The sequence below is a fragment of the Salvelinus alpinus genome, chromosome 28 (genome assembly GCF_045679555.1).
Source record: "Salvelinus alpinus chromosome 28, SLU_Salpinus.1, whole genome shotgun sequence".
Lineage (NCBI taxonomy): Eukaryota > Metazoa > Chordata > Actinopteri > Salmoniformes > Salmonidae > Salvelinus > Salvelinus alpinus.
In genome coordinates, this window is record NC_092113.1 from 14,095,016 (window position 1) to 14,121,796 (window position 26,781).

Sequence of the window (26,781 nt, forward strand, 5' to 3'; positions counted from 1 at the left end):
CTTTGTGCTGTGAGATCCTGAAGAAAGAGTGCATGTACACAGAGTGCTGCCATTGCCAAGCGAAAGAGCTTAAAACATCTGACTTTGATGCTGGTGAGCAGACATGGTGGTTTGAGTGGAAAAACAAAGCTGAAGAGAGAGAAAAGGAAAAACAAATAGGGAAACATGGATAAGTTCACTTTACATTTGACAGTTAAAGAAAAGGTGTGTGGCACACTGCATATTCTACTGTAGGACTTCTCCAAAGGATTGAAAGAGAAGTTGGGGAAACACGTGTACAGTCGTGGCCAAAAGTTTTGAGAATGACACAAATATTCATTTTCACACAGTCTGCTGCCTCAGTTTGTATGATGGCAATTTGCATATACTCCAGAATGTTATGAAGAGTGATCAGATGAATTGCAATTAATTGCAAAGTCCCCCTTTGCCATGCAAATGAACCGAATCCCCCCCAAAACATTTCCACTGCATTTCAGCCCTGCCACAAAAGGACCAGCTGACATCATGTCAGTGATTCTCTCGTTAACACAGGTGTGAGTGTTGACGAGGACAAGTCTGGAGATCACTCTGTCATGCTGATTGAGTTCGAATAACAGCCTGGAAGCTTCGAAAGGAGGGTGGTGCTTGGAATCATTGTTCTTCCTCTGTCAATCATGGTTACCTGCAAGGAAACACGTGCCATCATCATTGCTTTGCACAAAAAGGGCTTCACAGGCAAGGATATTGCTGCCAGTAAGATTGCACCTAAATCAACCATTTATCGAATCATCAAGAACTTCAAGGAGAGCGTTTCAATTGTTGTGAAGAAGGCTTCAGGGCACCCAAGAAAGTCCAGCAAGTGCCAGGACCATCTCCTAAAGTTGATTCAGCTGCGGGATCGGGGCACCATCAGTACAGATCTTGCTCAGGAATGGCAGCAGGCAGGTGTGAGTGCATCTGCACGCACAGTGAGGCGAAGACTTTTGGAGGATGGCCTGGTGTCAAAAAGGGCAGCAAAGAAGACACTTCTCTCCAGGAAAGACATCAGGGACAGACTGATATTCTGCAAAAGGTACAGGGATTGGACTGCTGAGGACTGGGGTAAAGTCATTTTCTCTGATGAATCCCCTTTCCGATTGTTTGTGACATCCGGAAAAAAGCTTGTCCGGAGAAGACAAGGTGAGCGCTACCATCAGTCCTGTGTCATGCCAACAGTAAAGCTTCCTGAGACCATTTATGTGTGGGGTTGCTTCTCAGCCAAGGGAGTGGGCTCACTCACAATTTGCCCAAGAACACAGCCATGAATAAAGAATGGTACCAACACATCCTCCAAGAGCAACTTCTCCCAACCATCCAGGAACAGTTTGGTGACGAACAATGCCTTTTCCAGCATGATGGAGCACCTTGCCATAAGGCAAAAGTGATAACTAAGTGGCTCGGGGAACAAAACCTCGATATTTTGGCTCCATGGCCAGGAAACTCCCCAGACCTTAATCCCATTGAGAATTTGTGGTCAATCCTCAAGAGGCGGGTGGACAAACAAAAACCCACAAATTCTGACAAACTCCAAGCATTGATTATGCAAGAATGGGCTGCCATCAGTCAGGATGTGGCCCAGAAGTTAATTGACAGCATGCCAGGGCGGATTGCAGAGGTCTTGAAAAAGAAGGGTCAGCACTGCAAATATTGACTCTTTGCATCAACTTCATGTAATTGTCAATAAAAGCCTTTGACACTTATGAAATGCTTGTAATTATACTTCAGATTTCCATAGTAACATCTGACAAAAATATCTAAAGACACTGAAGCAGCAAACTGTGGAAATTAATATTTGTGTCATTCTCAAAACTTTTGGCCACAACTGTACAACATTCAACACCAATACTCCAAACTGAGAGAATTAAAAGACAATCTGCGGAAAGAGATCAACGTGCATATTGACTTTGCAGAGAACTGAGGGGCGCAACTTTCACTGGGGACGGGGGGGACATGCCCCCCCACTTTCTGAAATTGCACCCCCCCCAGTATTATCATTGGAATGTGATACAATATGAGGCAACGGTGTTGTAGCTATATGTTACTCATATTGATGTTACACAGGAAACGGAAACCAATTGTTACTTACCTTATTCATGTACTGGATGTGCTGGTTGACAACATGCCTAGTAAAGTTTGCTTAACTATATATCTTTGTCTGTTGTGACTACAACACAAAGCATATTGAGACATGGTGGCAGCGGTACTCAAAAGAACCTGGATCTCATCGATGTAAATGAAGAATACATCCCAAGCAGCAGTTTGGAAAAGTGCCGCAATTACAAGCTAGTACTTGTGCCTAACGTCAACGTTAACTGGTGATCGTGAGTGACTCTATGCTAAAAGCTAGCTGGCTATTGGATACAAGCAGATTTGTGAAAAGCTTTGTGAATATTCGTGAATATTCCATTCTACAAATAAATCGCCATGGAAAATGCACTGAAACCTCTGGGAAAAATAGACTTTATGATTGTAATTTAGCACGGACCTGGGGAAAAGATGGAAAGAGGAATTCAATTTGTACATGGCTCTTACAATGGGAGAAAAACCTGATGACTAAATAGTGAAGCTACTGTATTATCTCATTGGGGGAAAAGGCATTGAGATTTGTGAGACCCACTGTGTGGGCAGTACAAAAGACAATATCATTGTTGAAGAAGTAATTGCAGCACTGGATGCATTTTGTGAAAAATGAAACAATTGAGATATAATTTTTTTTAATGCGAAGTCAGGGCCAAGATGAGAGTTTAGACAAATATCTCACTGAATTGAGGACTCTAGTGTTCACCTGCAACTTTGGAGTAATCACAGACTCTCTTATCAGGGACAGGATTGTGTGTGGCACGTGTGACCCACACTTAATAAGAGAGCGCTTACTCAGAGAGACTGATCTCAGTTTAGAGAAATGCATACAGATTGGAAGAGCTGCAGAACTGTCCAGAGAGAGAGCTAAAGTCATACAAGTGCGGGACCCTGTAGCAGTGCAGTAACACAGGAAGAGAGAGAGGGAGAGGAGACCCTACAGAGGGACAGAGAGGGAGAGGAGACCCTACAGAGGGACAGAGAGGGAGAGGAGACCCTACAGGACATAGGGGGAGAGAAGACCCTACAGAGGGACAGAGAGGGGGAGGAGGGACATGATCCGTTTTGAAGTGAATTATTCATCCAAAAAGTTGTTACTCACCTAATAACGTAATTAACCTCAGGATAGCACACCAACTTATTACAGTGGGAAAAAGATCACATTATCTGTTCGACATGTTTATTAGCCTACATTATCTGACAACTTATTACATTACCCTGTTAAAAAGTTATTGCATTATGACAAGTTATAACGTTATCTGCTACTGCATTATAGGGATACTGCGAGATTCTGGCATTTACCGTCCCTGTAGACTTTCAGTAATTGCGCAAACGCAAACCGCTAACTTCCTTCATACGGAACGCAGACATACAAATGGTATCCACGATTTCATCTGACTTTAGGTAAGTAGAACAAAGGACTTAAATGCCAGAATCTCGCAATATCCCTTTAACTGTTGTAGAGGGCATAAGTGCATTGGAACTCTCCCAACCCCCCTTCTTCCCAATTTGGTCCTGGAAGTTGATCCACCACTTACCCAGTTCGCAGGCTGCCCCAGTCCATCCGCTGGAGCACGAGCAGCGCCCAGAGAACTGATCACACACCCCTCCGTTGTGACATAGGCAGTGATGATGGCAGTCTTGTCCATAAAAGCCTTCTACACATTCTGAAAGAAAGATACACATCGCTGTAAACAGAAGCTAGATTCCACCATATTTCAAACATACACAAGTCCATTCCATTTTGATCCATGAAGTGGAGTGAAAAAGTTGAGTGTACACTTCAGGGGACAGGGAAGATAATCAAAGCGCAGCCACTGTATTGTATGTATAGTCTGTTCTATTTCAATCCTTTATGGGGAGTGAATGACTGCACACATTAGGGAGAAGGGTAGAGAATCAGGGTGTAGCCACTGTCCTATATGTATAGTCTTTGGAAAGGGAGGGAATGTTACCATTACTTATCATCAAGGACGTTCATTATTTCTTCAAGGAAATGTACAGATGTGGAGGCTTGAATAGCAGCTAAATATAGCCTGCTTTTCAAATGTACTTTCCAATTTTGTAGGCAAAATAATACATTCTCTGTTACGCAGGCACACATTGATATTGATATTGATATTTTAAGTAGAAATTGTCCACCAGAATGGAATTTTAAAAGCCTATTATATTAAATGAAGTGCCTTTTTAACAAACACCACATGGAAAATCCAATACATCAGATTTTGAATATGAATCAAGACTTGCTAAAGTGCCAAAATTCTCACAACTTCTAGGAAGACTAACTCACTTAACCCCAAACTTTTGCCAAGTATTCCCCATCATTGTAAAGCCGTAGTTATTTTTGTTGCTTTGAAAAAGTCATTTCTGAATGTAACAGTATAACTTTAGACCGTCCCCTCGCCCCGACCCAGGCGCGAACCAGGGACCCTCTGCACACATCAACAACAGTCACCCACGAAGCGTCGTTACCCATCGCTCCACAAAATCCGCAGCCCTTGCAGAGCAAGGGGAACCACTACTTCAAGGTCTCAGAGCAAGTGACGTAACCGCACCACCGCTAACTAGCTAGCCATTTCACATCCGTTACATGAAGAATATAATTTATTTTCATGTGATAAGTGATTCATTTCCATCTCATTTTAAGACCAACCCTGTTATAAAAACTGAACTCTCGTTTAATATGGTGAAACTATTCCTATTTTTTTTTTTTTATTCTTCAAAAGAAACATTGAAAACATAACAGTAAACTCATAGTGTAAAAACAGGTGAGCTAGTTCTGCTTTTTTGGCAATTTTCTGGGGTTTTATGGTGGAAAACAGCGCATCAAGCATAACACGTCAACCCTGTTACCCATAGATAGACAGGATAGAACATAAAAAATAATAAAAATGTTAAGCTTGCATGTCCCTTCCTGTAGCACACAACACGCTTACACCCCTCCTGTTACAAGGGGATTTACGGCTGATTTAAGATGCAATGTCAATCCTGTTACGGTCAATTCTATTACTTGAATTGGGACTTAACTGGCAGTTAATATTATTTTATTTTTATACCACACACACACACACACACACACACACACACACACACACACACACACACACACACACACACACACACACACACACACACACACACACACACACACACACACACACACACACACACACACACACACACACACTGACAGTACCTTTCTCACAGCTGGGGCCGATCCACCCTGGCGTACACTGGCACTGCCCACTCACAGGGTCACAGGTGGCATTATTACGGCATTCACAGGTGTGTTCACACCCACGGCCAAACCACCCTGCCTGGCATGCTACCACAGGAACAGGGCACAGAAAGTTAGAAAACAGCCATAACATACTGTAACTGTATACAGATACAAAGGGTGTTGTGACAGTTGTGTGCCATGCTCGGCTCTCCACACAACACAGGCCACACACACAGGCACACACACAGGCGCACACACACACAGGCGCTGGCACACAAACACACAAACACACACACAGGCAGGCACACACCCAGGTACACACACACGCACACACACAGGCACATTCTTTGTGGGCCCTCCTCAGACTTACCATTAGACAACCAAATCTTACTAAGGGCCCCCAAAAGGAGTTGGCTCTAGGCAGGGGCCTCAGACTGGCCTATACCTGGGGCCTCCAATTCACTAAGTATGGCCCTCCTGACACCCCATTACCAGTCAGAACTGAAAAATGACTATGTTGATCCAGGGGGTTATGCAATGCCACATTTATTTATTTTTATTCAACCTTTATTTAACTTGGCAAGTCAGTTAAGAACAAATTCTTATTTTACAATGACAGCCTACCCCGACAAAACTCTTCCCTAACCCAGATGACGCTGGGCCAATTGTGCGCCGCCCTATGGGACTCCCGATCACAGCCGGTTGTGATACAGCCTGGGATCAAACCAGGGTCTGTAGTGTCACCTCTTACACTGAGATGCAGTGCCTTAGACCGCTGCGCCACTCGGGAGCCCACACACATGCAAGCGGGGAACATGAGGGGTATTCACCAGACACGTCCACTTCCACCAACCACTTCCTTAAATCTACTGCCACCAGTTTTTCTGTTTCTCTTTTCTTTTATCTGGTGGCTAAAGAAATCCCATGGATATTGGTTTGATGCATGTTTGGTTCTATTCAAGCTGTTAAAGACCTGCTCCGGTACTTTGGCGAATACTAAGTCTTTTTTAAACCTCCCGCTTGGGGCTGGATGTGTCAATGTGTGGTTCATACATGCATAATCGATGAAATTGTTGTCTTACCTCAATTAGCCACAACATCCCTAGTCTGAAAGCGACTGTCATTTTCCCTACATTTTCCCCCACGTGGGCCAGCCCCCTAGAAATTCGAGTTCTAGCCAATGAGCTTCAGCCACTTGCCATTTGAGTGACAGATAGCAAGATCCACACACAGCAGAGCGAAAGAGGAGCAATGACAGTGAACATATCTGCACATATGTGACGTAGTAATACATTTTTGGGGACCACTTTTGTCTCGTGAGTATTACTTTCAGAACTACTGGCTAAAATGTATACAAAAGTACCAGAGAATCTCTTTTAAATGGGTGTTCCATAACATTTTCTCACACAAACAACTCTTAATGTGATGTTAGTGGAACATTTAATTATTGGAGAATTTAAAACAGTCTGATTACGGTGCGGAGTTAAACTATTGAAAGTATCTTAAGTAAACTATAATGCAATAGAACAGATCTCATACGTTTACTGACATAATTCATTTGTGTGCTTTTGTCCAGTGTGTTAAACATTTAAATTTTAGTCATTTAGCAGAAGCTCTCCTCCAGAGCAACCTACAGGAGCAATTCGGGTGAAGTGCCTTGCTCAAGGGCACCTAGTCGGCTCAGGGATTTGAACCAGTGACTTTTTGGTTACAGGCCCAACGCTCTTAACTGCTAGGCTACCTGCCGCGTGTTCTGTATGTGTATGGATGGATGGGTGCATGGGTGGGCAGGATGGAATTTGCATAGAGGATCTAGGCCAATGGGACTCACTGATGTAGCATTGTGATCCGACCCAGCCGTCTGGACAGTGGCAGGCACCCGTCAGGTGGTCACATCGGCCCCCGTTAGAGCACTGACACTGCTGCTGACACTCCAGCCCATGGAAGCCATCGGGACATGCTTCTCACACACACACACACACACACACACACACACACACACACACACACACACACACACACACACACACACATACATACATACATACACACACACATACATACATACATACATACATACATACATACATACATACATACATACATACATACACACACACACACACACACACTTTTTTAAATGTCACCTTTATTTATACAGGTAAGTCAATTAATTACGACCTTACACACCTCAACATATCATGTGGGCATGCTCAGATACTCAAATTAGTTATCCAGCACACGCAAACACACACTTACATTTTTCACAGTATGTGCCGGTCCAACCAGTGAGGCAGGTGCAGGCTCCACTAACATGCTCACAGGCTGCCTCATTGGCACATTGGCACCTGTGTCTGCAGCCTATGCCAAAGGAGCCTTCTGGGCACTCTGTGGCAGTGCCAGGACAGAGAGAGAGAGAGCTCAGAGAGAAACTAAAACACTTTCCCCTTCTAGTGACTTTGTTAAGGCATTGTTCCCAATCCAGCTAGTGTATGTACAGTTACACACAAATCGACACACACACATGAATGTGCACAAGCATACACAAGGATATATAGTGTAAGTGTTTACTCTGTTGGCAGCGGGGTCCCGTGTAGCCCGCCTCACAGCGACATTGCCCCGTGATGAGGTCACAGCTGCCATCGCTGCCCGGGCACTCACACATGTTAGCACAGTCCGCCCCCCAGCGCCCGGCATCACATGCTGCCATGGAGACAGTGGTCAGAGGTCAACACAAGGTCATGACCCCCATAAGTCATATATCTCATATTTTTCCCACACCTTTTCACTAAAACAGTCATGATCAAAGAAGGAACCAACTAATGAACTACAATGTTATTATAACTATTGTAACGACCCGGTATTGTGTTCTGTGTTTGTGGGTGTGTTATGGTTCTCATGGCTACTAGCAGGGGTTAAATATGTCAGGACAGATGGAAAGGTTGGGGGGGTATGATGGGTAATCCCGCGGGATTTGGAAATGCATAAATAGGGATTACTGTCTCATCTTTCTTTCTTTTCTGTTCGGGGCCTTGATCTGTTCCTATGAGAGTGACCCTTAACTCGACAGGGTAACATTGTGTACGTTCGGCATTTAGCGGCGTGGGCTGTGGCCGGAACAATAGCCCAGTTTAGGAATAAACCTGTGTTCTGACCTGCACACCTAGAGTCCGTCTCTTTTCCCTTTATGACCCAGCCGGGTCATTACATTGGTGTCAGAAGTGCTTTCGAACTACGGGATAGAGACTAGGCGAGTTAGCTGTTCAGTATAGGCCGGGTTGGCTTTAGCGTGACTCGCATCTACGGTCATGATGCTTGGGGCGAGGCGGAAAATTAAGGAAGAGTCGGACAAAGTGTCCGTTGTGGGCTCGGGGGTACCCGGTCGGGAGGGTCAGGCGGCGACTGCCGTAGGAAAGCTGGAGAGCCACATGGCGGGAGTTAAATTGTCAGTCAGCAAGATGGCAGAACTGGCGGGTTTTCCTTCACACCGCACGAGAGCAGACATCACGGCGACGGGGATATCGACGTCACCGGGTGCGGAAATGGCTGGGCCTGCGTATGTAAACAGAGATGGCAGCGACCTATTGCCATTAGCCACGGTAGCGGCTAAACTACCAAAGTTCAATGGACAAGGTAAATGGGAAGTTTTTTTCACTCAATTCGAGTTGTTGGCTAGAGCCGGGAGGTGGTCTGACGAGACGAAAGCGTTACAGCTTGCCCTGAGCCTGGCAGAGGAGGCGTCGGAATGCCTGCTAACGCTAGCCCCGGACGAGAGGGGCGACTACGGTGCGCTAGTGGAGGCATTGGGGGGCCGTTTCGGCAGCGACGCGCAGCCCAACATGCTGCGGATTGAACTGAGTAACAAAAAGAGACTCCAGGGGGAATCATTAAAGGCGTTGGCAAGTGGTATTCTGAGCCTGACCAGGCGGGCTTATGCAACTATGCCGATTGGGGTGCAAGACGAGCTGGCACGGGACAGTTTTATTAGAGCGCTCTCTTCCACCGAACTGGGTAAGCATGTTCAGATGGCGGACCCACCATCTCTGCGGGCTGCAGTGGAGATAGCCAGGAAGAGGGAGCTGATCTGGGGTGAGGGAGTGAGAGTGGAAGTCGCCAGTCAACCAGAGGTGAGAGCAGCGGTGGCTAGGGTGCCAGGTGTCACAAAACCAGAGTGGGTTGACGAGTTGGGCGGGCTAGTCAAGACTGCTTCGCTTGTCATGGAGAGGGGCTCCAGGCAACGTCGCAGTGTCAGCTCAACTCCTATTGTCTGCTGGGGTTGTGGCCAGCCTGGCCACATTCAGCGGGAGTGTGGCAGATTCCCCCGTCACCAGGGAAACGACAGCGGGTTCTCGCGCAGGGGGCAGCGCGGGCCCACCCCCCCGCCCCCGAACCCACTGTAAGCAAAGGAGGTACCCAGCAGCGCAGACAAGAGGGTGGGGACCTGCTCCCCCAGGGTGTAGCTGCCGCCGTGTTTCCTAGTCCGGTAGTTGTGGTGGGACGTACCACCGTTGGGGACTTCTGCAATGTCATCGTCAAGGTAGAGGGGGTGGAATGTTTGGCCCTGGTCGACACGGGCTCTACAGTAACCCTGGTGAGACCAGACATACTACCTGTTGGGGTGCGGGTGGAGCCGACCCTTGTCCAGCTACGGACTGTCACGGGGGAGCTAGCCCCCATGTTAGGGAAGTGTCAGCTATCTGTGACTGTGGGGGGGAGAACTGTGGGGTGTCCGGTGTGGGTAGCAGCGGTGCAGGAACCCTGTATACTGGGAATGGACTTTTTGAAAAACTGTGGGGCTCAGTTGGACTTAGCGTCGGGCACTTTGAGGCTGTCGGGGGGGCCCACAGTGGGAATGTTGCCTTCGGGAGGGCCAGCAGGGGGCAGGGCTGTCCCTCCGTCTTCCTCCAAGCTTGCAGAAACTCCACCGGTCATCCCGGCTGCTCCCTTGGTCGTTGTGCCATCCCAGCAGCTGTCTCCGGCGGCGACGGCCTTCACTCCCCATCATGGTGCAAGCACAGGCAGCCCAGTAGCCCAAAACACACTGGCTCCTTCACCCCATCAGCCCGACGGGGGGAAGGAGGAAGCTATCGACGCCGTCGAGGCTGTGTGGCTGAAGAACTGTCAGGGTCTGGATGAGGGACAACAGAGACAGTTAAAGCAGCTGCTGTTGGACTTTAAAGATAGCTTCGCTTGGGGGGAAGATGAGGTAGGACAAACGCACCTAGTTCAGCACGAAATAGACACTGGGGACGCCCGACCCATTAAAATTCGGCCCCGTCGTATTCCCCTTGCCAGGAGGGAAGCAGCAGACACAGCTATTGTTGACATGTTGCATCAGATAGCCCATGGTCCGCGCCGGTCGTCATGGTGCCTAAGAAAGGGGGTAAACTTAGGTTTTGTGTTGACTACAGGGGCCTAAATTCTGTCACCACTAAAGACTCTTATCCCCTACCGAGGATTGATGAGTCGCTAGACCACGTGAGAGGGTCCTCGTGGTTCTCCTCCCTTGATCTGCGCAGTGGCTACTGGCAGGTGCCCCTCTCGCCAGGGGCACATGAAAAAACGGCCTTCTCCACAGATAGGAGCCATTGGCAGTTCAAGGTGCTGTGCTTCGGGCTCTGTAATGCTCCTGCCACCTTTGAGAGGCTCATGGACAGAGTGCTGGCGGGGGTTCCGAGAGACGAGTGTGTTGTGTACCTAGACGACATATTGGTGCACGGCACATCGTTTGAGGGGGCACTGGGGGCAATTAGGCGAGTGTTGGAGAGGATCTCGGGGGCGGGGCTAAAATTACATCCGGGAAAGTGCCATTTCATGCAAAGGGAGGTGGCGTTCCTGGGGCATCAGCTGGGTGGTGAGGGCATCAGCACGATGCCAGACAAAGTAGAGGCTGTGAGGGGGTGGCCAGTTCCAGGGGGGAAAAAAGAGGTTAAGAGCTTCCTGGGGCTGGCATCCTACTATCGTAGGTTTGTGAAGGGGTTTGCGGGGGTAGCCCGCAAACCACCTTCTCAAGGAGGACACTGTTTTTCAGTGGACCGAAGAGCACCAGCGGGCGTTTGAGGCCCTCAAACGTGCCCTGATGGAGGCCCCTGTCCTGGCCTCACCAGACCCGAACCGTCCGTTCATCCTGGACACCGACGCAAGCAATGAGGGTTTGGGGGCTGTGCTGGCTCAGCGTGGCCCTGATGGGGAACACGTAGTAGCTTATTACAGCAGAACTTTTGATAAGGCTGAAAAACGCTACTGCGTGACAAGGAGAGAGCTTTTGGCTGTCGTGGCAGCAGTACGCCATTTCAAGTACTACCTAGGGGGCCTGCCGTTTGTGGTCCGGACGGATCACTCCGCCCTGCAGTGGCTTCTCTCCTTCAAGGAGCCAGAGGGTCAGATTGCCCGCTGGCTGGAGGAGCAGCAACCCTACGACTTCCAGGTGGAGCACAGAGCCGGCCTTCGCCACAGCAATGCAGACGCCTTGTCCCACCGCCCGTGTGCTGAGGATGGCTGTGGGTACTGCGCCAAACGGGTGGAGCGAGAGAGAGAACTGTGCAGGGAGGAGGGAGTCACCGCCACGGTGAGTCAGCTGAGTGTGACAGAGTGCCGGGAGCTTGAGGCTGTGGACGTTGGGGAGTGGAGGCGTCGCCAGGAGGAGGACGCAGAGCTGCGTCCTGTGCTGCGGTGGGTGGAAGAGAGAAGACGACCGCCGTGGGGGGAAGTAGCCCCTCTATCACCAGTCACCAAAGGACTGTGGGCTAAATTCACAGTCCTTAGAGTGGCTGAGGGAGTGCTCCAGAGGGGGTGGAAAAAGCCAGCGACTGGAGAAATTACGTGGCAGGTAGTGGTGCCCAAAAGGCTGCAGGGGAGCGTGTTACAGCAGCTTCATGGGGGAGTAGGCGCAGGGCATTTTGGGTTCTCCAAAACGTTAAAGCGCGTGCGTAAAGGCTTCTATTGGGCCAGGCACAGGAGGGATGTTGAGGACTTTTGTAGGCAGTGCGACGAGTGTGCTGCTAAAAAAGGACCTCCAGGTCAGTCACACGCCCTCCTACAACAATTCCCAGTAGGGGAGCCCATGGAGAGACTGGGGGTAGACATAGTAGGGCCGTTTCCAACCACAGACAGCGGTAACAGGTGGATTCTAACCGCTATGGACTACTTCACCAAGTGGCCGGAGGCTTACGCTCTCCCAGACCAGGAGGCGGAGACAGTAGCTGATGCGTTGGTGGGGGGAATAATCAGTCGGTTTGGGGTGCCACAGTCTATTCACAGCGACCAGGGGAGAAACTTCGAGTCACGGGTGTTCTCAGAGTTGTGTAGACGGTTAGGCGCGGAGAAGACGCGCACTACTCCGCTTCACCCCCAGAGTGATGGGCTGGTGGAAAGATTTAACAGAACATTAGCACAGCAGCTGGCCATCGTTACCTCAAAACACCAGAGAGATTGGGACACCCACTTACCGTTTATTCTTATGGCGTGTAGGTCGGCTGTTCAAGAATCGACTGCGTGCTCCCCAGCACTACTAATGTTAGGTCGTGAGTTGCGCACCCCAGCCGAACTGACGTTTGGCCACCCTCCTGATAATGACGACGGGGTTTTGCCTGGCCCGAACTATGTGTGTCGTCTACAGAATCGGTTAGAAGCGGCTCACACCTTCACAAGAGAGCAACTCGAGAACGCAGGGGTGCGCCAAAAGCGCCACTACGACTCGCGCGCTAGGGGGAGGCACTTTGGAGCGGGAGAATGTGTGTGGCTTCACAACCCCACGCGCAAGAAGGGGCGGTGCCCAAAGCTGGACAGTGCATGGGTGGGGCCGTGTCTGGTGATAGAGAGAGTGGGGGAGGTGACGTACCGGGTGGAGGTCCCCCCACGGAGCAGGAAGGTGGTGGTCCACCGGGATCGATTGGCACCCTACAGAGGGAGGAAAACGGTAGGGAATGGGAGTGAGGGCTCTGATGTGAGCCCACGGGAACAGTCTAACGAGGAGACTCTAGCGCAACCTGAGCCTGGGGAGGGGGCTGCTTCTTTGGAGGGCGCTGGAAATGACATTGGGGCAGAGGAGTGTTCTGGGGGTTCACCGCTGAGAGTCACGGGGAGGCCCAAGAGACTGATGCGACCTCCGGGTCGTTTTAAGGATTTTGTTGTGTAACCCTAGGGGCTAGGGTTTAGAAAGGGGGGGGCTATGTAACGACCCGGTATTGTGTTCTGTGTTTGTGGGTGTGTTATGGTTCTCATGGCTACTAGCAGGGGTTAAATATGTCAGGACAGATGGAAAGGTTGGGGGGGTATGATGGGTAATCCCGCGGGATTTGGAAATGCATAAATAGGGATTACTGTCTCATCTTTCTTTCTTTTCTGTTCGGGGCCTTGATCTGTTCCTATGAGAGTGACCCTTAACTCGACAGGGTAACATTGTGTACGTTCGGCATTTAGCGGCGTGGGCTGTGGCCGGAACAATAGCCCAGTTTAGGAATAAACCTGTGTTCTGACCTGCACACCTAGAGTCCGTCTCTTTTCCCTTTATGACCCAGCCGGGTCATTACACTATTATTACAAGCTGTGGTGGCAGCAGACCTGGGTTCACCTACTTTAGCCTGCCTGGAGCGCAAGATGGGCGAGGTTTTGCAATTTTGCAACTCTTCGATTGGTTCCGTTGAGCCAGGGAATTAAGCCAAGATTTCAAATAGTATTGTATTTGAACCCAGGTCTACGTGGTAGTGCAGACCATAAAGTACTCCAGTGAGGATTGTGGGTCACACAATCAATCATCCTTACTTACCTCTGCTGCAGCTGGGTCCAGTCCATCCTACAGGACAGGCACAGTTGCCCGTCACTGGGTGGCAGCGCCCACCGTTATCACACAAACAACGTAGCCGACAACCCAGGCCAAATCTACCCACCGGGCAGGCTACGAAAGAGAGATAGTGTGGTCAATTATACTTAGTCTGAGGACTGGTGACGTGTGTGTGTGTGTGTGTGTGTGTGTGTGTGTGTGTGTGTGTGTGTGTGTGTGTGTGTGTGTGTGTGTGTGTGTGTGTGTGTGTGTGTGTGTGTGTGTGTGTGTGTGTGTGTGTGTGTGTGTGTGTGTGTGTGTGTGTGTGTGTGTGTGTGTGTGTGTGTGTGTGTGTGTGTGTGTGTGTGTGTGTGTGTGTGTGTGTGTGTGTGTGTGTGTGTGTGTGTGTGTGTGTGTGTGTGTGTGTGTGTGTGTGTGTGTGTGTGTGTGTGTGTGTGTGTGTGTGTGTGTGTGTGTGTGTGTGTGTGTGTGTGTGTGTGTGTGTGTGTGTGTGTGTGTGTGTGTGTGTGTGTGTGTGTGTGTGTGTGTGTGTGTGTGTGTGTGTGTGTGTGTGTGTGTGTGTGTGTGTGTGTGTGTGTGTGTGTGTGTGTGTGTGTGTGTGTGTGTGTGTGTGTGTGTGTGTGTGTGTGTGTGTGTGTGTGTGTGTGTGTGTGTGTGTGTGTGTGTGTGTGTGTGTGTGTGTGTGTGTGTGTGTGTGTGTGTGTGTGTGTGTGTGTGTGTGTGTGTGTGTGTGTGTGTGTGTGTGTGTGTGTGTGTGTGTGTGTGTGTGTGTGTGTGTGTGTGTGTGTGTGTGTGTGTGTGTGTGTGTGTGTGTGTGTGTGTGTGTGTGTGTGTGTGTGTGTGTGTGTGTGTGTGTGTGTGTGTGTGTGTGTGTGTGTGTGTGTGTGTGTGTGTGTCTCTCACTGCTCTGACACAAGGTGCCCATGTATCCAGGTTGACAGCAACACACTCCATTGTGTTTGTCACACACTCCCCTGTTCTGACAGTGGGGACAGGAGCCTGAGCAGCCCACACCCCAACGACCCTCCTCACACTCTAACAGACATGAGGGGAGAGAGAGGGACAGAGAGAAAGAAAGTTAGAGATAAAAAAGACTCCAAAGCTGTCCTTGTGAATGAAATGTTATATTCTTCATATGGGGCTAGTACTACTCAGCATTATTATTCTAACCAGTGTTCCATGACTAAAGAATGAACAGAGTACTGATTCTCATATGGCTTATTTGAAGATCTAATTTCATAAAGTGCTGTGTCCCAAATAGGAAAAAACTATTTTTCAATCAATAATTTTGCTAGGACTGTCTAGGAGTGGTTTGAGTGGGGAGAGAAAAAAAATAAATTAGCTGTAATTGGCAGAGAGGTTTAGAACTCTTTCTTATTAGCCTATCAACACATTTACCGCAGGGTGATGTCACCATGGAAGGCCAAAACTCCCTCCCACCAAAACGAGTTGAAATTGAAGGCAGTCTTTTCAAACAGCTCTTACACTAAAAGGGTATTATCATTTTCAAAATGTCACAGTATTATTCCAACTTCATAGCGTGGAAATATATATAAAACACAGGAAAATCACGTTTCTGACTGCACTGGGCCTTTAAGTACTCTCTCTTCTCTAAAACTGCCAGGCTCAATTCCATCACCTCTTCCAAGGAGCTCGTATTCCCAACAATGTCCAGGAGAATTTCAAACGGACCAGAATGGAAAAACATTAAAGATGCAATCACAACATGTTTTCTGGGTTGTTTTACTATGGTTAGCAGTTGAAGAGAGATGTGTGCCATCACATTGTTGAATATAACACACGTACTGCTCTGGTCAGCCCATGTTGAATTGAAGAGAGCTTTTAAAGAGGACAGACCGTGGCCGATACTGCGGCACAGGGATTTTTCCATGCCAGTATGCCAGGAGGATATTCCTATGGGATTTGTCATTATGCCTGGCCAGCCAGAAGAGGACGGGCTCCGGTTCTAGGAGGACTGGTTCCTCTACCTACAGTTTTCCTTGTTTTTTAAACGCCTTGGGAGGTTGAGTTTTTTTATTCAGTGACAGCTTCATTTTTTGTACAGTTAATATTCTACCTACCTAGTGCCAGACAAATGTCTTTGGATATTTTCCTAGCGCCTGTTGAAGGCCATGGCATTGACGGCCTAAACGTCATGATTTGAATTTGAAGTGGATAATACAATCTCATGTTTTTATGATAGAGTCCTGCCTTTTCCTTCCTGATGTTTGTGCAGTACACGTAAAGAAAAAAGAGAAAACATTTTTGATTTATTGATTGGAACCCCTTGCACCCTCCACCCAAGTTCCTCTTCCCCCATGGCCCTACACGACACGCCCTATTAGCATGTTGCCCCCCATCCTTACCAGTTTCACAGTGCTGTCCCTTCATCCCGGCAAGACAGTGACACTGTCCTGTCATGTTGTCACATGGGGAGCCAGAACAGTGGCACGATTGGTTACATCCAGCCCCGTAGTAACCCTCTGGACAGTCTGTGAAAGAAGACACACACATTTATGATTTATTGACAGATAGTATGATGATATACAGACGAAAAACACACTATACTATTTTATGTTTACACAACTGTTTGGCTACCCTCAATTGAACTGAATTTGGATGAATATGTTTGATTAGATGAATATGTAGGAAATATATGTGGATGGGTGTTGGATAGCATATGCGTTTCCTTTGTCAAGTTTGTCTGATATCCCCCTTGGCATGTGAATGGTGGATCTAGAGTGGCTTGCGAAAGTATTCACCCTCCTTGGCATTTTTCCTATTTTGTTGCCTTACAACCTGAAATTAAAATTGATTTTTGGGGGTTTGTATCATTTGATTTACACAACATGCCTACCACTTTGAAGATGCAAAATATTTTTTATTGTGAAACAAACAAGAAATATGACCAAAAAAATGAGAACTTGAGCGTGCATAACTATTCACCCCCCAAAGTCAATACTTTGTAGAGTCACCTTTTGCAGCAATTACAGCTGCAAGTCACTTGGGGTATGTCTCTATAAACTTGGCACATCTAGCCACTGGGATTTTTGCCCATTCTTCAAGGCAAAACTGCTCCAGCTCCTTCAAGTTGGATGGGTTCCACTGGTGTACAGCAATCTTTAAGTCATACCACAGATTCTCAATTGGATTGAGGTCTGGGCTTTGACTAGGCCATTCCAAGACATTTAAAAGTTTCCCGTTAAACCATTTGAGTGTTGCTTTAGCAGTATGCTTAGGGTCATTGTCCTACTGGAAGATGAATCTCCGTCCCACTCTCAAATCTCTGGAAGACTGAAACAGGTTTCCCTCAAGAATTTCCCTGTATTTAGCACCATCCATATTTTCTTCAATTCTGACCAGTTTCCCAGTCCCTGCCGATGAAAAACATCCCCACAGCATGATGCTGCCACCACCATGCTTCACTGTGGGGATGGTGCTCTCGGGGTGATGAGAGGTGTTGCGTTTGCACCAGACATAGCGTTTTCCTTGATGGCCAAAAAGCTCAATTTGCGTCTCATCTGACCAGAGTGCCTTTTTCCATATGTTTGAGGAGTCTCCCACATGCCTTTTGGTGAACACCAATATGTTTGCTTATTTTTTCCTGGACACTCTTCCGTAAAGTCCAGCTCTGTGGAGTGTACGGCTTAAAGTGGGCCTATGGACAGAAACTCCAATCTCCGCTGTGGAGCTTTGCAACTCCTTCAGGGTTATCTTTGGTCTCTTTGTTGCCTCTCTGATTAATGCCCTCCTTGTCTGGTCTGTGAGTTTTGGTGGGTGGCCCTCTCTTGGCAGGTTTGTTGTGGTGCCATATTCTTTCTATTTTTTAATAATGGATTTAATGGTGCTCCGTGGGATGTTCAAAATTTCAGATATTTATTTATAACCCAACCCTAATCTGTACTTCTCCACAACTTTGTCCCTGACCTGATTGGAGAGCTCCTTGGTCTTCATAGTGTCGCTTGCTTGGTGGTGCCCCTTGCTTAGTGGGTTTGCAGACTCTGGGGCCTTTCAGAACAGGTGTATATATACTGAGATCATGTGACAGATCATGTGACACTTATATTCCACACATGTGGACTTTATTCAACTAATTATTTGACTTCTGAAGGTAATTGGTTGCACTAGATCTTATTTAGGAGCTTCATAGCAAAGGGGGTGAATACACATGCAAGCACCACTTTTCCGTTTTAAGTTTTTTTGAAAGTAATTGTTTTCATTTCACTTCACCAATTTGGACAATTTTGTGTATGTCCCTTACATTAAATTAAATTACAGGTTGTAATGAAACAAAATAGGACAAACGCCAAGGGGGTTGAATACTTTTGCAAGGCACTGTATCTAGTACAGAATGTCCAGCAATTCCCCATCTGCTAATGTTGGGAAACCAGGGATGTGTACACACCAGTAAAATGTATTGAATCGATAAATGCCAGGGAGAGGGAGGGATAGAGAGTGATGGGGGTGTACAGAGAGAGAGTGAGAGAAAGAGAGAAAGGGATGGAGATATACAGTACCAGTCAAATTTGGACACACCTACTCATTCAAGGTTTTTTCTTTATTTTTACCATTTTCTACATTGTAGAATAATAGTGAAGACATCAACACTATGAAAAAGCACATATGGAATCATGTAGTAACCAAAAAAGTGTTAAAATAATCAAAATATATTTTAGTTGCCACCCTTTGCCTTGATGACAGCTTTGCACACTCTTGGTATTCTCTCAACTAGCATCACCTGGAATGCTTTTCCAACAGTCTTGAAGGAGTTCCCACATATGCTGAGCACTTGTTGGCTGCTTTTCCATTACTCTGTGGTCCAACTCATCTCAAACCATCTCAATTGGGTTAAGGTTGGGTGATTGTGGAGGCCAGGTCATCTGATGCAGTACTACATCACTCTCCTTCTTGGTCAAATAGCCCTTACACAGCCTGGAGTCTTTTGCTCGTGTTTCTTTGCCCAAGCAAGTCTCTTCTTATTATTGGTGTCCTTTAGGAGTGGTTTCTTTGCAGCAATTCAACAATGAAGGACTGATTCACGCAGTCTCCTCTGAACAGTTGATGTTGAGATGTGTCTGTTACTTGAACACTGTGATGGATTTATTTGGGCTGCAATTTCTGAGGTTGGTAACTCTAATGAACTTATCCTCTGCAGCAGAGGTAACGCTGGGTCTTCGTTTCCTGTGGCGGTCCTCATGAGAGACAGTTTCATCATAGCGATTGACGGTTTTTGCGACTGCACTTGAAGAAACTTTCAAAGTTCTTGAAATTGTCCACATTGACTGCTCTTTAAGTCTTAAAGTAATGATGGACTGCCGTTTCTCTTTCATTAATTTAGCTGTTCTTGCCATAATATGGACTTGGTCTTTTACCAAATAGGGCTATCTTCTGTATATCACCGCCACCACTTAAAAATTAAAAATATGAAATATCACATTCACAAGTATTCAGACCCTTTACTCAGTACTTTGTTGAAGCACCTTTGGCAGCAATTACAGCCACGACTCTTCTTGGTAATGACTCTACAACCTTGGTACACGTGTATTTGGGGAGTTTCTCCCATTCTTCTCTGCAGATCCTCTCAAGCTCTGTCAGGTTGGATGGGGAGCGTGGCTGCACAGCTATTTTCAGGTCTCTCCAGAGATGTTCGATCGGGTTCAAGTCCAGGCTCTGGCTGGGCCACTCAAGGACATTTAGAGACTTGTTCCCGAGGCCACTCCTGCATTGCCTTGGCTGTCTGTTTAGGGTCGTTGTCCTGTTGGAAGGTGAACCTTCGCCCCAGTCTGAAGTTCTGAGCACTCTGGAGCAGGTCTTCATCAAGGATCTCTCTGTACTTTGCTCTGTTCATCTTTGTCTCTATCCTAACTAGTCTCCCAGTCCCTGCCACTGAACAACATCCCCACAGCATGATGCTGCCACCACGTGCTTCACCGTAGGGATGTTGCCAGGTTTCCTCCAGACGTGAAGCTTGGCATTCTGGCCAAAGAGTTCAATCTTGGTTTCATCAGACCAGAGAATCTTGTTTCTCATGGTCTGAGAGTCTTTAGGTGCCTTTTGGCAAACTCCAAGTGGGCTGTCACATTGAGACGTGGCTTTAGTCTGGCCACTCTACGACAAAGGCCTGATTGGTGTAGTGCTGCAGATATGGTCGTCCTTCTGGAAGATTCTCCCATCTCCACAGAGGAACTTTAGAGCTCTATCAGAGTGACCATCAGGTTCTTGGTCACCTCCCTGACCAAGGCCCTTTTCACCCGATTGCTCAGTTTGGCCGGGCGGCCAGCTCTAGGAAGAGTCTTGGTGGTTACAAACTTCTCCATCTAAGAATGATGGAGACCATGGTGTTCTTTGGGACAGTCAATGCTGCAAAACATGTTTTGGTACCCTTCCCCAGATCTGTTCCTCGACACAATCCTGTCTTGGAGCTCTACAGACAATTTCTTTGTTTTTGCTCTGATATGCACTGTCAACTGTGGGACCTTATATTGACAGGTGTGTACCTTTCCAAACCATGTTCAATCAATTGAATTTAACACAGGTGGACTCCATTCAAGTTGTAGAAACATCTCAAGGCTGATCAATGGAAAAAGGATGCACCTGAACACAATTTTGAGTCTCATAGCAAAGGGTATGAATACTTATGTAAATAAGGTATTTCTGTTTTAATAAATTTGCTAAAAATATAAAAACCTGTTTTCGCTTTGTCATTATGGGGTATTGTGTGTAGATTTCTGAGAAAATGTTTAATTTAATCCATTGTAGAACAAGGCTGTAACATAACAAATGTTGAAAAAAGGAAGGGAAGGGGTCTGAATACATTCCAAAGGCACTGTATACAGTGGCTTCAGAAAGTATTCACACTCGTTGGAGCAGAGAGAGAGAGAGAGACAAAGAGGTAAAGAGACAAAGAGACAAAGAGACAGGAAGAGAGCCAGAGATCAAGAGACTCAAATCAAATGTTATTTCTCACATGCTCAGAATACAACCTTACCGTGAAATGTTTACTTACAAGCCCTTAAAACCAACAATGCAGAGTTTTTTTATAAAGTAATTTAATTTTTAATTTTTTTATTATTAAAATATATATATAACAAATAATAATAACAACAAGGCTATGTACAGGGGATACCGGTACCGAGTCAATGTGCGGGGGTACAGGTTAGTCGAGGTAATATGTGCATGTAGGTAGGGTTACATCTGCATTGCTTGCTGTTTGGGGTTTTAGGCTGGGTTTCTGTATAGCACTTTGTGACATTGGCTGGTGTTAAAAGGGCTTTATAAATACATTTGATTGAAATACATTTGATTGATTAAAGTGACTATACATAGATAATAAACAGTGAGTAACGGCACTGTAAAATAGGTGGTCAATGCATATGGTCGGGTAGCCATTTGGCTTGGGGGTAGAAGCTGTTAAGGAGCCTTTTGGACCTAGACTTGGCGCTCCGGTACCACTTCTCGTTAGCTGGAGTCTTCTTTTTTTTTAGGGCCTTCCTCTGACATCGTCTGGTATAGAGGTACTGGATGGCAGCAAGCTTGACCCCAGTGATGTACTGGGCTGTACGCATTACCCTTTGTAGTGCCTTATGGTTGGATGCCGAGCAGTTGCCATACCAAGTGGTGATGCGACCAGTCAGGATGCTCTCGATGGTGCAGCTGTAGAACTTTTTAAGGATCTGAGTGCCCATGCCACATCTTTTCAGTCTCCTGATGGGGAATAGGCGTTGATGTGCCTTCTTCACAACTATCTTGGTGTGTTTGGACCATGATAGTTTGATGGTGATGTGGTCAGCAAGGAACTTGAAGCTCTCAATCTGTTCCACTACAGCCCAGTCGATTTGAATGGGGGTGTGCTCGGCCCTCCTTCGCCTGTAGTCCACGATCAGCTCCTTTGTCTTGCTCACGTTGAGGAATAGGTTGTTGTCCTGGCACCACACTGCCAGGTCTCTGACCTCCTCCCTATAGGCTGTCTCATCGTTGTCGGTGATCAGGCCTACCGCCATTGTGTCGCCTGCAAACTTAATGATGGTGTTGGTGTCGTGCATGGCCATGCAGTCATGGGTGAACAGGGAGTACAGGAGGGTACAAAGCACATACCCCTGAAAGGCCCCCGTGTTGAGAATCAGCATGGCAGATGTGCTGTTACCTACCCTTACCTCCTGGGGGCAGCCCGTCAGGAAGACCAGGATCCAGTTGCAGAGGGAGGTGTATAGTCTCAGGTTCCTTAGCTTAGTGATGAGTTTTAGGGCACTATGATGTTGAACGCTGAGCTGTAGTCAATGAACAGTATTCTCAAGTTGGTGTTCCTTTTGTCCAGGTGGGAAAATGCAGTGTGGAGTGCAATAAAGATTGCGTCATCTGTGGCTCTGTTGGGGTGGTATGCAATTTGTTGTGGGTCTAGGGTTTCTGGGATGATGGTGTTGATGTGAGCCATGACCAGTCTTTTAAAGCACTTCATGGCTACAGACGTGAATGCTACAGGTTGGTAGTCATTTAGGGAGGTTACCTTGGTGTTCTTGGGCACAGGGACTATAGTGGTCTGCTTTACACATGTAGGTATTACAGACTCAGTCAGGCAGAGGTTGAAAATATCAGTGAAGACAGTTGTATGCTCTGAGTATGCATCCTGATAATTGGTCTGGCTCTGCGGCCTTGTGAATGTCGACTTGTTTAAAGGTCTTACATCGGCTACGGAGAGACGTGATCACAAAGTTGTACAGAACAGCTGGTGATCTCATGCATGGTTCAGTGTTGCTCGAAGCGAGCATAGAAGTAATTTAGCTCTTCTGGTAGGCTTGCGTCACTGGGCAGCTCGAGGCTGGGTTTACCTATATAATCCGTAATAGTTGGCAAGCCCCGCCATTTCCGACAAGCGTCAAAGCCGGTGTAGTAGGATTCAATCTTAGTCCTGTATTGACACTTTGCCTGTTTGATGGTTTGACGAAGGGCATAGCGGGATTTCTTATAACAGTGTCCCGCTCTTTGAAAGCGGCAGCTGTAGACTTTAGCTCAGTGCGGATGTTGCCTGTAATCTACAGCATGTGGTTGGGATATGTACGTAGGGTCACTGCGGGGATGACGTCATCAATGCACTTATTGATTAAGCCGGTGACTGAAGTGGTATACAGTACTCCTTAATGCCATCGGATGAATCCTGGAAGATATTACAGCTTTTAATGTCCCTTTGGTAGGATAGTCTCGAACGGAGCTCATCCAGTTTATTCTCCAGTGATTGCATGTTTGCCAGTAGGACGGATGGTAAAGGCGGATTATCCACTCGCCGACAAATTCTCATCAAGCACCCGGATCTGTGAATCCTATATCGGTGTCTCCTCTTCATGCGAATGACAGGGATTTGGGCCTGGTCCGGGAGGAGCCGTAAATCTTTCGCCTCCGAGTCATTGAAGAAAAAATACTTGTCCAGCCTGAGGTGAGTAATCGCTGTTCTGATGTCCAGAAGCTCTTTTCGGTCATAAGAGACAATGGCCCCAAAAAATACACAGAATAGCACAATTGGTTAGGAGCCCGTAAAACAGTAGCCATCCCCTCTGGCAACTTTCTCTGAGACCCTGTACTAATTTACAGATTGAGGGTATCCTTCCCCTCCAGAGTGCCCAGAGTATCCAAATTAAAATGGAGGGGAAAGTTGAAAAACATACCATTAAGAGAGATGCAGATAAACAGAGGGAAATTAGAGGAGGTAGGCCAGCACGATTCCCCTCGCTCCCCGATATTTCTAATTGATTGGAGATGCAAGTGTCTGATCGCTTAATGGCTTCAGGTGACAAGAAACTCACCGCCAGCTTGGTGTTTCAATTAAACTATTCTGGTTGTTTCTGTCTGTTATTGACCCACACACATAAACGGACACACATAGACACACACACGCATGCATAGCTACATACACACGCAGACACAAAACACCAATATAGGAACTCACTTATGCAGTAAGTGCATCTTCACAAACACACACACTTTCATGGATGCAAGCATGCATGTATGTAAACACGCATTCACGCACACACACACACACATCACCTTATTCTCCCACAGAGTTTGAGTACATTCATTACACAATGACCATCCTATTAGCCAGACACCATTGTGGGAAAAACAGAGGGATAAGTAAAACGATTGAAGGATGGATGGAGGAAGCAGACTCAACGAACAGCCCCGGTTCCCAGACCATCACCCTTGGAGGCATCCGAGGTCATGAACCATAGCCCCACACATTCACACAGCTGCTTGTCAGTGTAGCCACCCACCCACAACCCAGTAGGGGAGACCGGGGTACGTCAGTTGGTGTGGGGGTGCTGTGAGCTCTGCTTTTTTCCATTGTCAAAATCTCTCTTTTTTTAATAGAAAAACTAAAAAATGATGTCCACAAAAGTCCACAAAAATGAGTGCAGTCAAAAATGTGATATACCTGCGTTTTATATTTTATTTTATAGAGCTGTTTGAAAAGACTGCCTGAAATTTCAGTTTGTTTTTGTGGGATGGAGTTTTGGCCTTCCATGGTGACATCACCATGCAGTAAATTAGTTAAATAGACCAATAAGAAAGAGTTCCAAACCTCCACCAATAACAGCAAATCTTCAGATCACTCCCAGACAGTCTTAGCAAAAGTCTTACTTGAGAAATTGCCCTTCGCTATGAAGCTATTTGTGTTTCTTTTTGACAATTTTAATTGAAAACAATTCACAACAAGGTACTTAATTGTTACCCAAAAATGATTTGACATGGAGATAAAAACGGCTGCATTGGAGCTTTAAACCACACCAGGTGACCACTTTAGAGGTCTTAGAAAAATAGAAGAAGTGCAAGTGCGCACCAGCAAGATACCTTTGTTTGGTTAGCAATGTCTCTGTACTGCTCATGTGATCGCAGAGTTTGCAAAACAAATGGCCACTGGATTGATGCAAACAATTATGATATACCAGGTAGGCATAGGTTACTTTGTAGTTAATATTTAATGGAGAAGGTTTTTGGGAGAGCCTTTCCATCTCTACCAGAAGAAGGTTATCATTAGCATCATCGCTAACGGCTACACATATGCGCACACACACACACACACACGTGTGCCGTTTCAGAAAGTTGCAGGAAAATACAAATCACTGATGCATTTTGTTCTTCTCTTATGAATAACTTGGGCAAATTCATGCATTTTCCAATAAGTTCAATACATTTAGTTGATTTTCTACTAGTTGATTTGAATATTGTTGAATTTAGTTTTATTGATTTTATAGGGCCCTAGGTGAAGCAGGTCTGTTGGAATTGGGTTAGAACCAAACCCTGCACACCCAGGCCTGTAGCTCTCCAGTACCAGAGTTGGAGACACCCCATCCGTCTCTTGTTGATTATTGTGTAACTGCTCAGCACAAACCACAAGAGAGGGGAAAACAGAAGACCAGTGTTGAGTACCACATCTAAAAGAAGACAAACTCATAAACAGCTGCAACTACTGTGTGTATGAAAGACCGTGAGTCCATGAGAAACACCATGAGAAAACTAGCAAAAACAAACATGAAACCAGTCGCTTTGGAATCTAGCCATGACAGAGAATGAGTGCAATAGACTTAGATGCCATACTGTGCATGTGTGCATGTGCGAGTGAGTGTGTGTGTGTCTGTGTGCATGTCTCCGAGCTTTTTATGTTGTCTCGCCTGAGGGAGTTAGAAGAAACAAGAAATACACATTTCCAATGCATGGACAACAAAGTACTATTCTGCATTGGTCTGGGTTGGTATGCCATGCACTGTACCCACCTAGGTCACAGTTGTCCCCATGGAAGCCAGGTGGGCACTGGCTCAGACACTCCCCTGTCACATGATCACAGGGTACCCCAGATGGACACTGACATGTCCTCTTGCAGGCCAGGCCATAGTATCCTCTATTACACTCTAGAGGAGAGGTGCAAAAGTGGGTTAAAGGTACTGGTTACACATTTAGGGCCCATTTCCTGGACCGAGATCAAGCCAGATAGAACCATTCCATTGACGTATGTGTGTTTTGTTTGTTTGTGTGTCTGTGTGTGTGTGCGTGCATGTACATAGCTATATGTATATGTGAATGCGTGTGTGTGTTTATGTGTGCATGTGCATTCGTGTGTATGCTTGTGTCTGGGTACACTCGTGTGTGTGTGTGTGCAGAACATCTTCTGGACCACTGACCCTCCTGGCAGTTCTTGCCCTGGTAGCCTGGTTTGCAGACACAGGAGCCATGGTTGCGGTGGCACTCTAGGGTGTTCTGTTGGACACACTGGCACTCCTCCGAGCAGCCAGGGCCGTACGCCCACTTAGGACACGCTGGGGAGAGACAGCACACCAAGCGTTAAACACGACTGCAGGCCTGATAGGGTACACACTGCCCAACTGTTTACATGGTAGTGCAGGGGAAGAGGGGTCCGAGGCCCTTATTCATAAATATGGGTTTTATCTTATCTTGATTATTGTCCAGTCATATGGACAATATGAGCACGTTTTGCTCTTCATTGTAATCAGAAGGCTAATATTAATACTATGCATGCCAGTCTCTCTTGGCTAAGAGTTGAGGAAAGACTGACAATCACTTCTTGTATTCATAATAAACATTAATGTTTCTCCAAATTGTTTGCATAGTCAACTTACACACAGCATTAACACACACACTTACCCCACCAGACATGCCACCAGGGGTCTTTTCACCA

General features: G+C 46.8%; 1 protein-coding gene across 1 annotated transcript in view; it reads right to left on the reverse strand.

Moving 5' to 3' along the window:
• The window catches only part of LOC139557235 (multiple epidermal growth factor-like domains protein 6), an 88,118-nt gene that overhangs the window by 32,656 nt on the left and 28,681 nt on the right, over positions 1-26,781 (reverse strand). Inside the window, exons 13-22 of the mRNA XM_071371764.1 lie at positions 26,267-26,401; positions 25,862-25,996; positions 16,466-16,591; positions 15,003-15,134; positions 14,085-14,213; positions 7,889-8,020; positions 7,577-7,705; positions 7,149-7,277; positions 5,294-5,422; positions 3,636-3,764 (exon numbers count right to left, since the gene is read on the reverse strand). Of these exons, the coding sequence (XP_071227865.1) occupies positions 3,636-3,764; positions 5,294-5,422; positions 7,149-7,277; positions 7,577-7,705; positions 7,889-8,020; positions 14,085-14,213; positions 15,003-15,134; positions 16,466-16,591; positions 25,862-25,996; positions 26,267-26,401 (1,305 nt within the window). The remainder of the gene's footprint in view (positions 1-3,635; positions 3,765-5,293; positions 5,423-7,148; positions 7,278-7,576; positions 7,706-7,888; positions 8,021-14,084; positions 14,214-15,002; positions 15,135-16,465; positions 16,592-25,861; positions 25,997-26,266; positions 26,402-26,781) is intronic.